This window comes from Capra hircus, chromosome 2, assembly GCF_001704415.2.
Source record: "Capra hircus breed San Clemente chromosome 2, ASM170441v1, whole genome shotgun sequence".
In the NCBI taxonomy this organism is placed as follows: Eukaryota; Metazoa; Chordata; class Mammalia; order Artiodactyla; family Bovidae; genus Capra; species Capra hircus.
In genome coordinates this window covers 127,588,856-127,601,431 of record NC_030809.1, presented here as the reverse complement: position 1 = coordinate 127,601,431, position 12,576 = coordinate 127,588,856, and the positions used below count along the sequence as shown (strand labels likewise).

Genomic DNA, 12,576 nt, shown 5'->3' with positions numbered 1-12,576 from the left:
GTTCACATACTGTTGAAGCCTGGCTTGGAAAATTTTGAGCATTACTTTGCTAGCGTGTGAGATGAGTGCAACTTTGTGGTAGTTCGAGCATTCTTTGGCATTGCCTTTCTTTGGGATTGGAATGAAAACTGACCTTTTCCAGTCCTGTGGCCAAGACCGAGTTTTCCAAAGTTGCTGGCATATTGAATGCAACGCTTTAATAGCATCATCTTTAGGATTTGAAATAGGTCAACTGGAATTCCATCACCTCCACCAGCTTTGTTGGTAGTGATGCTTCCTAAGGCCCACTTGACTTCACATTCCAGGATGTCTGGCTCTAGGTGAGTGATCACACGATTGTGATTATATGGGTTGTGGAGATGTTTTTTGTACAGTTCTGTGTATTCTTGCCACCTCTTCTTCATATCTTTTGTTTCTGTTAGGTCCACACAGTTTCTGTCCTTTATCGTGCCCATCTTTGCATGAAATTTTTCCTTGGTATCTAATTTTCTTGAAGAGATTTCTAGTCTTTCCCATTCTATTGTTTTCCTCTATTTCTTTGCATTGATCACTGAGGAAGGCTTTCTTATCTCTCCTTGCTATTCTTTGGAACTCTGCATTCAGATGGGTATATCTTTCCTTTTCTCCTTTGCCTTTTACTTCTCTTCTTTTCACAGCAATTTGTAAGGCCTCGTCAGACAACCATTTTGCCTTTTTGCACTTCTTTTTCTTGGGGATGTTCTTGATCCCTGTCTCCTGTACAATGTCATGAACCTCCGTCCATAGTTCTTCAGGCGCTCTATCTATCAGATCTAATCCCTTGAATCTATTTGTCATTTCCGCTATATAATCATAAGGAATTTGATTTAGGTCATACCTGAATGGTCTAGTGGTTTTCCCTATTTTCTTCAATTTATGTCTGAATTTGGCAATAAAGAGTTCATGATCTGAGCCACAGTCAGCTCCCAGTCTTGTTTTTGCTGACTGTATAGAGCTTCTTATCTTTGGGTGCAAAGAATATCATCAATCTGATTTTGGTATTGACCATTTGGTGATGTCCATGTGTAGAGTCTTCTCTTGTTTTGTTGGAAGAGGGTATTTGCTATGACCAGTGTGTTCTCTTGGGAAATCTCTATTAGCCTTTTCCCTGCTTCATTCTGTACTCCGAGGCCAAATTTGCCTGTTGCTCCAATATTTCTTGACTTCCTACTTTTGCAATTCAGTCCACTGTAATGAAAAGGATACATTTTTGGGGTGTTAGTCTAGAAGGTCTTGTAGGTCTTCATAGAACCGTTCAGCTTCAGCTTCTTCAGCATTCCTGGTTGGGGTATAGACTTGGATACCTATGATATTGAATGGTTTGCCTTGGAAAAGAACAGAGATCATTCTGCCACTTTTGAGACTGCATCCAAGTACTGCATTTTGGACTCTTTTGTTGACCATGACAGCTACTCCATTTCTTCTCAGGGATTCCTGCCCGCAGTAGTAGATATAATGGTCATCTGAGTTAAATTCATCTGTTCCACTCCATTTTAGTTCTCTGATTCGTAAAATGTCAATGTTCATTCTTACAGTCTCCTGTTTGACCACTTCCAATTTGCCTTGATTCATGAACCTAACATTCCAGGTTCCTATGCAATATTGCTCTTTATAGGATTGGACTTTACTTCCATCAGTGGTCACATCCACAACTGGGTGTTGTTTTCGCTTTGGCTACATGTCTTCATTCTTCTGGAGTTATTTCTCCACTGATCTCCAGTAGCATTTTGGGCACCTACCGACCTGGGGAGTTCATATCTCAGTGTCCTATCTTTTTCTTTCATACTGTTCATGGGGTTCTGAAGGTAATAATACTGAAGTGGTTTGCCATTCCCTTCTCCAGAAGAAGAAGGGAGACGAAGCTCAAGAATAAACAGCTTCACATTTTGTCAGAACTCTCCATCATGACAACTGCCATTCCTAATCAAATTAGAACAAAAACGTCTCTCACTTTGGGCCTAAGGTCTTTACAAATCAGTGCTATATTTTCAATTTTTTAGACTTTCAAAGAGTCTGAGATGATATTTTCAGTAAAGAATAAGGTCCATGAGTATTGTCCTTCCATTTTTACAGTATACTCGAAATGATGGCAAGGATTACTTAGAATGATTATGATAGCTGACATCTGGAATTAGTTATCATTCTAATGACTCTTCCATTTAATCCACACACCTTATGAAATAGGTTTTAGTAAAATACCCAGTCTATAAATTAGTAAATAGAGAAAAAGTAATGATAAACATATTGTCAACTTTACATAATTAGTTAATCATATAACTGGTATTTGATGCTTTATAGTCTGTGCTGGGTTACTAGAGCTGCCATGAACAAACTGTGACAAAATGGGTGGCTTAAACAACAGAAATGTATTTTCTCACTGTTCTGGAGGCAATAGAGTTTGAGATCAAGGTGTCACTTGCATTGATTTCGTCTAAGGCCTCTCTCCTTGGTTTATTTATAGTCAGTCTTTCTCGGCATGTCTGTGTTCTCATCTTTTTTTGTAAAGACACCAGTCATATTGAATTAGAACCCACTGCAAGGACCTCATTTATCTTTAATTATCTCTTCAAAAGCCGTATATCTCCAAATACAGTCACATTCTGAGGCACTAACGGGTTAAGATATCAACATATGAATGTGGAGAGGACACAACTCTGCTCATATTACAGAGCTGGCAAAGAACGTATGTCCATAATATATAAAGAACTCCTACAACTCAATAATGAAGAGACAAAAAAATCTTAAAACACACACACACAAGTTATTTGGACAGTAACAGAGGAACTGGTAGTTGTTACTTTTAAAATATGATACTCAAAGAAGGTCTTTTGGAGAGAGGGTATCTGACAAGTGTTCTGACTAGAAGGACAGAGTCTTTCATTCTGGAATCTTGTAGAAGCGTATTCCCACAGCAAGAAATAACAAATTTAAAGTACTAAATCTAGAATGAGTATGGTTTACTCAAGAGTCAACCGCTTCAGTTGAACCAAAGGATTAGTAGGCAGTTTCCATAAAGTCAAGTGATTACCAAAAAAAAAAAAAAAAAAACTGACAGGAGATAACGTTGAAAGAGGAGCTGGGATTAGACTTTCCCCTTGTTGAAATGATCTTACCTCATGATGATGTTGGGAATACTGCAAAACATTTCCCAGCTTCTGCTTTGCTTTGTGTCTTTAACTGCCCTTAATATTGTTCCACTTAGAAAACAGTCGCAAATGTAATCTGTCCCGACCAAATTTGTCCCTAGTATGCACACTGATCAATGCTTACATTAATTTACTCAGTTGTATGACTAGCACAACAGTTCACTCAGGATTTAATTGACTCCTCTGTCCACATTCTGTATATTCAATGACTGTATATTCAGTTTTATCAATAGTAATTCAAGATATCTGCCCCTTTACCTTTAATTCCACTGATAACCCTCTGTTCATAATTTCAATCTGATTTGCAACATTCTAGCTGTTCATTCCAATTATAATTTTGTCCTCTCAACATCTCTCCATTTTTGTGGACTTTGTTAGTAGAAAAATCATATAATTTTTTTAATGTTTTTCTGGTTTATAAAATCCAAATTTTTCTTTTTGGTAGCATTATCTCTCAAGATATTTTCTAAAAATATTTTATGGGAAAATAGATATTTGACATGAAAATTTAGAAATGCATTTCTGTATCTCCCATAGAGGACACCATTGCACATTACCATATTGTGTTTGTTAAAAATCCTATAGTTGAGAAACCTATATAAAAAGTTAAACAGATATATGTTAGCCTATGAAACTCTTTTTAATGTAACAACTAATAACATTCTTGCTTAACTGGTATTCTAAGAACATACCTTGACTAAAATGATAAAATAGATGCTGCAAATTATCATTGAAGAGACTATAAAATGTTATGCAATATAACCATAAGTTATTCTGCAAAGTAAGTAAAATGTGTTACTCCAAATGCGTAAATTTTAGAAATGAAATGGAAATTAAGGACAATCTATTTCAAGTCCTGCATTTTATGAATCAGGTTCATAAACATAGATTTATTTCCAAAGATTACTTAGATTGCTGGCAGTGCTGAACTTAGAATTTCTAGTTTATTGCCCAGTATATAAATACTATTTTTATTCAAGGTAAATAATTACATTTATTGTTCACTACTATGTGCCTAGTATATGCAAAGATATTCTCACAATTTATCTTGGCACTTAACATTACTTATGTATAGAATTCAATTGGTTGAGCATAAATTCCTTAAGGGTCAAGGCTTTCTCTAGTTTTTTGAATATCCCTTAGTGTCTAACATATTATTATATACAATTAGTCACTAACTCAACACATATATGCAATATACTCTTGCTTAAACAACTTCTGATGTCAGATTACAAATTAAATGGGATTTATTAAGAGTGAAGATCCTATTCCTGGTTCACAACTGATGCCTTCTTGCTGTGACTTTACATGATGGAAGGTACAAGGGAGCTCTGTGTGATCTCTTTATAAAAACACTAATCCCTTCCATCATGACCTAATTACCTCTGAAATGCTTCCTAATACCAAAACTTATGAGAGTTAGAATTCTACATCAAGATTTGGGGAAACACAGTTAGACCATAGCATAATCCAACCAACAATTGAATGTTCACATCCTAACCAACATTTTGTATTATGAATTTTTATTCATTTTAGTTGTCGTATCCCCCACAATAGTGCTAATTTGTATTTTTTGATGAGTAATGATGTTGAGCATCTTCTACTATGCTTATTGGCTATATATATATAATCTATTGGAAAGTTCCTATACAGACTTGTTTTGCTAATGTTTTCTTTCATTTTAGGTTTAAGGGTTCATTAACAAAAGAAACCACTGATCACACATAATAATTTTTATATTTAATAGATTATTTGACTTAATTTCAGTATGTGTGCACACTAAGTTGCTTCAGTCATGTCTAACTCTTTGTAACCCTATGGACAGTAGCCCGCCAGGCTCCTCTGTTGATGGGATTCTTCTGGCAAGAACAGTGGAGTGGGTTGCCATGCCGTTCTTCTGCAGATCTTCCTGACCCAAGGATGAGATGTGTATCTCTTATATCTCCTTCATTGGCAGCAGGTTCTTTACCACTAATGCCACCTGGGAAGCCCAACTTAATTTCAGTATACAATTATTAAAAGAAGAAATGTAGAGACAATAGAGAAAAATAAGAGCACATACATCCTCAAATTCCTCCATCCAGTATCCAGATTTGAACAGTGCTGGGAAGTCCCTTGTTCACACTAATCTGGAGTCCCAGTTGGGAAAAGGTCCCAGGCAGTGCATCCACCCCATTGGCAAGACTTCAAATTGCAATCACTTGTACCCCAGGGCACAACCTGATACTGTCACCAGTTTGCACACAAAAATGCAGCTCTGGTATAACTTTAACTTTTACAATGCTGTTTCTCTCACCTTATAAGTCTTAAGACTTCTTAGGCCTTGGGGTAGAGGGGACAGGGAGGAGCTGGCCAGGCCCTGGGGGTTTAAAAGATTTCAAAACCCACTCCATTTCTTATCTAAAGTGCTGCCTGACTTGCTGTGCTTGCCAGTAGGCTCGGAATGCAGGCAGTGTGCAGGCAGGTCAGAAGCAGGTCAGAGGCCTGATATTGCTGTCCTGCTTCTGAAGCCTGAATTAGACTTCCTCCATTTCAACTTCTTTAACAAATCTTTAATCCATTTTTAACTGCATATTTATTTGTAGTTCTTTATACATTTTCAATATATAATCTTAAGATATATGAATTTCAAATACTTCCTCACAACTTGCCTTTTCAATATCTTAATGATGTTTCCTTTGATGAACAGAATTTCTTATGAAATACAGTTATCAGTATTTTATTGTATTTAGTTGGTGCTGTCTATATCCTGATTCAAAAATGCTTGCCAACTTCATCATAAATATATTCTCCTGTGTTTTTTCTCCTAACATTTATTATGTTTTACCTTTCACATTTAGATGGTTGAATTCTCTTGAGTCAATTTTTGTGTATGATACTAGATTGGGTAATACATATTTTTAACGGGGTCAGCTATTAAGACAGTAGAGTGCAGAAAGGTACAAGTATGTAATAAGAAGTGAGTCAATCAGTACACAGCTTCAGTTTGGGTTTGTTATTTATCTTGTCACTTTGCAATGTAATGCATCTTGAAATTTAAAAAATAAGTAAATTAAAATAATATATAATTAATTCAGTTCTCTCTGATCACCACAAATTGCAATTTTATGAATGTTATAACATGTTGTACTATTTCTTTTCAGTGGTGCACCCAAATCAGTCTTCTACATTGCTCTTAGAAATTGTATTATTTAATGCTTTTGGTCACTTTTCAGAAGCAATATTATGGAGAAAAAAGAGCACTGAACTAGCAGTTTGCTCACTTGAACTTAAGATCTGTATCAGTCAGTAACTAGCTATGGCTTGTTAAATAGCATACTCATAGTTTTTTCTGTTCAACTCCTTTTTTTCCTGAAAGCAATAACCCACTTCTCCTGGGAGCTACACCTATCCGCTCCACCCTTAAACTCAGATATTTACATTAATATTTGCAGTGTTTTGACATATTCATATTTACTGACCCTTTTATAGAATTCACCAAATATGTGCTAATCTCCCGTAGCTTTTGACCTCAAGCATATTGGTTCAGCGGTGGGACACTTCCCTATCATTTCTGCGTTCAAGCTTTGTGAACCTAGTCCGGGAAGAAAAGTAGTCATACTGTTTTGACTAGGCCCTCCTTATGCAAATTCCTTCATGTCATGTTTCCTTATATCAGCAGTTCCAAGTCCAAAAATTCAAGCAACCATCGATCAGGTAGTACTATAGCATTTATTATTGAAAAAAATCCACATATAAGTGAACCCACATAGTTAAATCCATATTGGTCAAAGGCCAACGGTGCATATGTATATTTGTGCATGCATTTAAATACATATATATATGGATTCAAGTACTTCATGATATGATTTAGAAGGTATATAGCACTGCTACCAAATATAATTTTCATATTTGCAGTGTCGTAAGAAAATAGGATTATCAATTTCACTGGTGATTTTAATGAAGTTTAATGCAAATTGTCATTTATCACTTTATTTATTATTTAAGACTACACTTTAATGATGTATACTGTAGCAATGATCCACTATAGACATAAACGAAATACTCTCTAAATTGTTTTGATGGAGTATCAGTTCCTGCATTTGTGAACATGTACTGATAACACTGCTCTTTCCTTCCTGATTCCCATGGCAGCAGCGACTGAGAATGTGCATGCATTCTCTTCTTTTCTCTGCCCATGCTGCATGAACATTACACATTTCCTTCCATTTTTGAATACAAAGGAAATATAGCCTTTAAGTGTGCTTTTCCGTTATTTTTTGCTATGGATCTTTAAATAATTTTGAAACAGGAAGTCTCACTCTTCTCCTGAAATCTGTTTCCTATAGGCTGTAAATGTGTTGATTTATCACTTAAAGTCACTTTTCTGTGAAACTCTTTTGCATGAGATAACTCTTTAAATTGTGGAGAAAAATCGGAGCAAACAACTAGCTATAATGTTAAGGCATTTCTTTTTTCAGCAGTTCTGTTTGCAATCTCATAGAAAATCTGGTTAGGAAATTGTATAAAAACAGAAATATATTTTAAAGGAAACAAAGATGAACATTTGGAGAAGGCAATGGCACCCCACTCCAGGACTCTTGCCTGGAAAATCCCATGGACGGAGGAGCCTGGTAGGCTGCAGTCCATGGGGTCGCATGGAGTCAGACACGATTGAAGTGACTTAGCAGCAGCAGCAAGATGAACATTTAGAAATGTATTTCTGTTTTGAACATGGTGGCAAAGGGAAAGAGGAATCAGAAATTGAAAGTTACATTCAAGAAATGATAGAAAATTTCAAATAAACGTAGTTCTGACTCAGAAAAGAATAGTTACGAAAAAAATGTGGCAAATAGAATTGCATATGAAAATGGATCTTAATACATACTTAGTCATGTTGATTAGCATTACCCATGTCTCAATTATTGCTACTTAAGTGTGTATTTTCGAGACTGAAATATGACCTGTGTTTGAACATTATTAGCTATATGCATTGAAATTATGTGTGTCTATAATACTGAATGCTAACACACATGTTTTAAATATGATTTATGGAATTCATGAACAGAGATGTATGAGAATACACAAGATTCCTACTAAATTGTGTATAAATCCACATCTACTCTCTATTCATTCGGTATATCTATGTTTTATATTTCAGACATCTCTGAATCTTCATTAACATAATGAAGAAAGAACAGATTTGGGGGGTTTCTCTATGTCTGCTGCTTAGCTGTGCCTCTGCCCCTCTTGATGCTGTTCCTGCGGCAGGTGAAGAATATACAAACATTACAGGTAAAGTGTTAGAAGCATTCATCCTTTTAATCCAAAAATTAATACATTTTTCTTCTTCTTGAAGAAAAAGAAGTTTTATTGAAATGATACTTTTCCAAAACCTTAGTACAAAAAAAGTCACTTTAGGGAAGAAGATCTCTCATTTCTCAGATTGTATATTAAAACCTGAAGTATCTCTGGAAAATTGCAAGTAAAAAAAAATGATATAGATATAGCTGTCTACGAACCTTGATGTCACCTTTGACTGGGGAAAGTGTGAGAAGGAAAAGGAAACAGCAGGCATTGAAGGTTTCAGTTTTTCTCTCCTTCCCGTCTTCATATTCCTCAAACAAGAACTTCTCAGATGAGACCAGTGTGAGAATACAGCCAAGCTGGATACCAGGAGATGGGGATAATAGAAGATAGTTCTACTCCCATAAAGTTCTGTGCTTAAAAATAAAATGCAGTTGACTCTTGAGCAATGCAGGAGTTGGTGCGCCATCAGTGAAGTAAAGCATCCACATGTAACTTATACTCAGCCCTCTGCATCCACAATTCCTCTATGTCTGGTGTTCTGCATGCAGATTCAGCCAACCACAGATCATGCCTTACTGCAGTATTGACTGCTGAAAAAAAAATCTGTATAAGTGGACCCACGCAGATCAAACCCGTGTTGTTCAAGGGTCAACTGTTCTAACCATGAACCATAGAACAAGGAGGAGACTGTGTAGTGATCATTATTATAGATTTCTTTCTTTCTTAAAAGTACTATTTTGTGACAAATTAGTAAATTATTGATAGAAGCTTCAACTCATTGTTAATAATGAGAGACTGAACAACATGAAAGCTTCTATTCATATGTGTGTGTGTGATGTACAAACGATTTCCACAAATACCTTTTTATTTCATCTCTTACGGCTCTTTCGTGTGATTTGGTTCAGTGTACTTCCCTTTAATACAGACTGAATAAATACATCTTATGTGTCTGAAACTCTGGTAGATGCCAGGGAAGACCAGATGACTGAGACTGGGTTCTCCAAAATGTCATGATTTCACAAGGAAGACAGGTTATTTCAGTACAGTGTAGTAATTAAAATGAGAGAGGCATGCACAGGGTGCTGCTGTTGATACAAAGAAGAGGGGGCCTCATCTATACTTGGCTGTCTAAGAGTGTGGCCTGGGGAAGTGCAGATATGCATCCTACACCACATCAGCCTGCACCCAAGAATCAGACACTGGGAGCAGATTTGAAATCAGACACAGCTTTGAAGGTCTGACCCAGCTGGACCCATAGATTGAACTCCACCCGCGCAAGAAAGCCTAGCCTACAGCAGCCCCAGCTGACTGGTAGATGAGAAGCAAACCCAGCTGGGATCAAAAGTGTCAGTCACATCCTATCCATGTGTGAAAAGTAGAGGCTTATTGTTATATGCCACTAGAAAAAAATATATGCTTGAGAAATTTTCCTAAAGATGGAATGTTATTTAATAAAGTTAAAAACCATTATGTGTCTTATCAAAGTAGGAATGTCATCACTATGAGATGAGATCTAATCCTTCATTCTGCTCATTTCTCAAAAAAGGGGATGGCTAAAATTTTAATATTCTGGAGGTAGGTAGAGAAGGAATATGGAGATTAGAGTAAATCCTAATAGGAGAAAAGCAAGCAATCCCATTTTAGGAAGTGGGAGGAGAAAGAGTCCAAGTTTTCCCAGTATTCACCTAGTCCAAGAAGTTCTCTCAGTTAGGCTGAGAAAGTGAATGCCAGTTAATCAGGAGGTTCCTGAAGTTGTTGCTACTGCCACAGTCAGCCAAGAAAACAAAATTAATCCATCAATGTTTAAACCCAAGTTTAAAATATCTGGGTAAATACAGACCAAATCCAGCTGGATAAGAAAAAACCTTGATTGTAAAGCCAGATGTGAAGACCACTTAGCTGACTGGCTGCACAGACTTATGCAGTTTTGTTTTTGTTTTGTTTTCAATTAATCTTGTGTTAGCATGATGCTTTGTCTGTCTCTGGGCTTCCCTGCTAGCTCAGCCGGTAAAGAATCTACCTGCAATTCCAGAGACCCTGGTTCGATTCCTGGACCAAGAAGTTCCCCTGGAGAAGAGATAGGCTGCCCACTCCAGTATTCTTAGTCTTCCCTGGTGGCTCAGCTGGTAAAGAATCTGCCCGCAGTGTGGGAGACCTAGGTTCAATCCCTGGCTTGGGAAGATCCCCTGGAGGAGGGCATGGCAACCCACTCCAGTATTCTTTCCTGGAGAATCCCCATGGACAGAGGGGCCTGCTGGGCTAGAGTGCATGGGATCCTAAAGCGTTGGACACAACTGAGTGATTAAACACAATGCCTGTCTCAATTTAATTTTGGAGATATCATCTATTACATTATGCCATGGTCACGCCATCATTTTATAGAAACTCAGTGAAATAATGTACTAATATTTTATTGAAAAACATTACGAGATTTTATGGCTTCTGTCATAAGTCAATAGTAGACATTTTAAAATTAAGTCAAATAGCAGGGAGGATGAATAGAGAAACTTCTTGACAAAACAAAAATGACAAAAAAATTATGGTGAAAACTTTCTTTGAAAACAAAATGCCTTTGGACTAGGAGAGACAAAACTATCAGGGAACATTTAGAGAAAAGCAAGTATATTTCATAACACTTAGAATCAGATGGGCCTAAGTATGCATTTGTAGTTTGTCGCATGGCAGCTTTACAAAATTAGATGAGTTTATATAAACTCTCTGACTCCCAGTATCCTAATCTATAAATAAGTGATGTAAATGACTACAGTCAGATGGCTGTTATATAAATTGCATAAAAGCAGCTGGCACATATCCTAGCACAGAGTAGGCAGAGTACATGTCTGTGTTCTATCTTTCCAGAGAAACCAGTCTTTTAGTGAGACAGTCAAGTAGCATGTAGACTCCCAGGCAGTAAGTTACCTTAAAGCTCCAGGTTTCCAGACAAATCCCAGGAGGAGGAGGACTCTAACAAACAAGGACCTGACACATCCCCAAATATTACCCTGAGCCCTCCCCTCAATACCCCAGGACCGAGGGGAGGGAGAGTGGAATTGTAATCCTCAGACTGTGAAAAATAAAATGCAAGAAATCAATTCTGAACATGATTACATGTGAACCATAATTCTGTTTATTTCAATACATCAGACTGAATTCCTGTTACATTGCCCTGTGTGTGTTTTCCAGTTGTATGGCCTTAGGTAGATCCTTGTCACAGTCAATGCTTTCTTCAAGTCTCAGGAAGGAAAGTTACTCTTGACCCCCTCAGAGCAGCTGAAGTATCTTATTATACATGCTCACAGCATCTTGAAGTTCTTTAATATTTATATAAGTAAGTCTCAGTGTCTGCATGTGCCATGAAGTGGGGGCGTGGGGCGGAGGTCACTGACACTTAAGCTTCTGTCACACCTGCCGTGACAGCTCGGTGCCAGACATACAGGATCGGCACACAGCTGTTAACTTTGGAAAAGGTTTATCTAAAGTAAAAAGTGAAAACAAGACAGACATTCATCCAATTTCAGTAGCGGCATGGCTTTGTGTTTAAAGGAGCCCTGTGATCACTCCCCCAATCAGGAATGATGCTGCTCAAGTGGGAGGTCACATGCTCACTGCACAAAAGAATAAAGCATATTCTAATGCAGGATTTGTGTAAGAAATACCATAAAATTTGAATGGTAAAAATGAATAATTAGATAATAATTAGTAAAATATGTTAATCAAATTAATTCATAGTGCTTTCTTTAGGAAATTGCTATAAAACCATTACCTGCTTTCATGTTATGTGGCAGCCTGGGAGGGAGAGGAGTCTGGGAGAGAATGGATATATGTATATGTATAGGTTGAGTCCCTTTGCTGTCCACCTGAAACTATCAGAACATTGTTAATTGGCCTTATCCCGATACAAAATAAAAAATTTTTAGAAAAAGGAATAACAAGAAAAAAAAAACTTTTAATTTTTATCAAGTAAAATTTAGAAAAATTTATTGAGTATAAATTGTAAAATTCAATCAACATTCTTGATCTAAATGTCAATTAAGGAATCTCAGTCACACAGATCTGTGACTGTATCACTCAGTTATTAAGAAGGTGTGAGATATCTGATATCAAATTATCTGGGGGTCAGATC

At 36.8% G+C, this 12,576-nt stretch overlaps 1 protein-coding gene across 1 annotated transcript in view; it reads left to right on the top strand.

Moving 5' to 3' along the window:
* Positions 1 to 12,576, top strand: part of TFPI (tissue factor pathway inhibitor) — an 84,788-nt gene that overhangs the window by 32,073 nt on the left and 40,139 nt on the right. The window contains exon 2 of the mRNA XM_005675872.3: positions 8,305 to 8,438. Coding sequence (XP_005675929.2) covers positions 8,330 to 8,438 — 109 coding nt within the window. The 5' untranslated portion in view covers positions 8,305 to 8,329. The remainder of the gene's footprint in view (positions 1 to 8,304; positions 8,439 to 12,576) is intronic.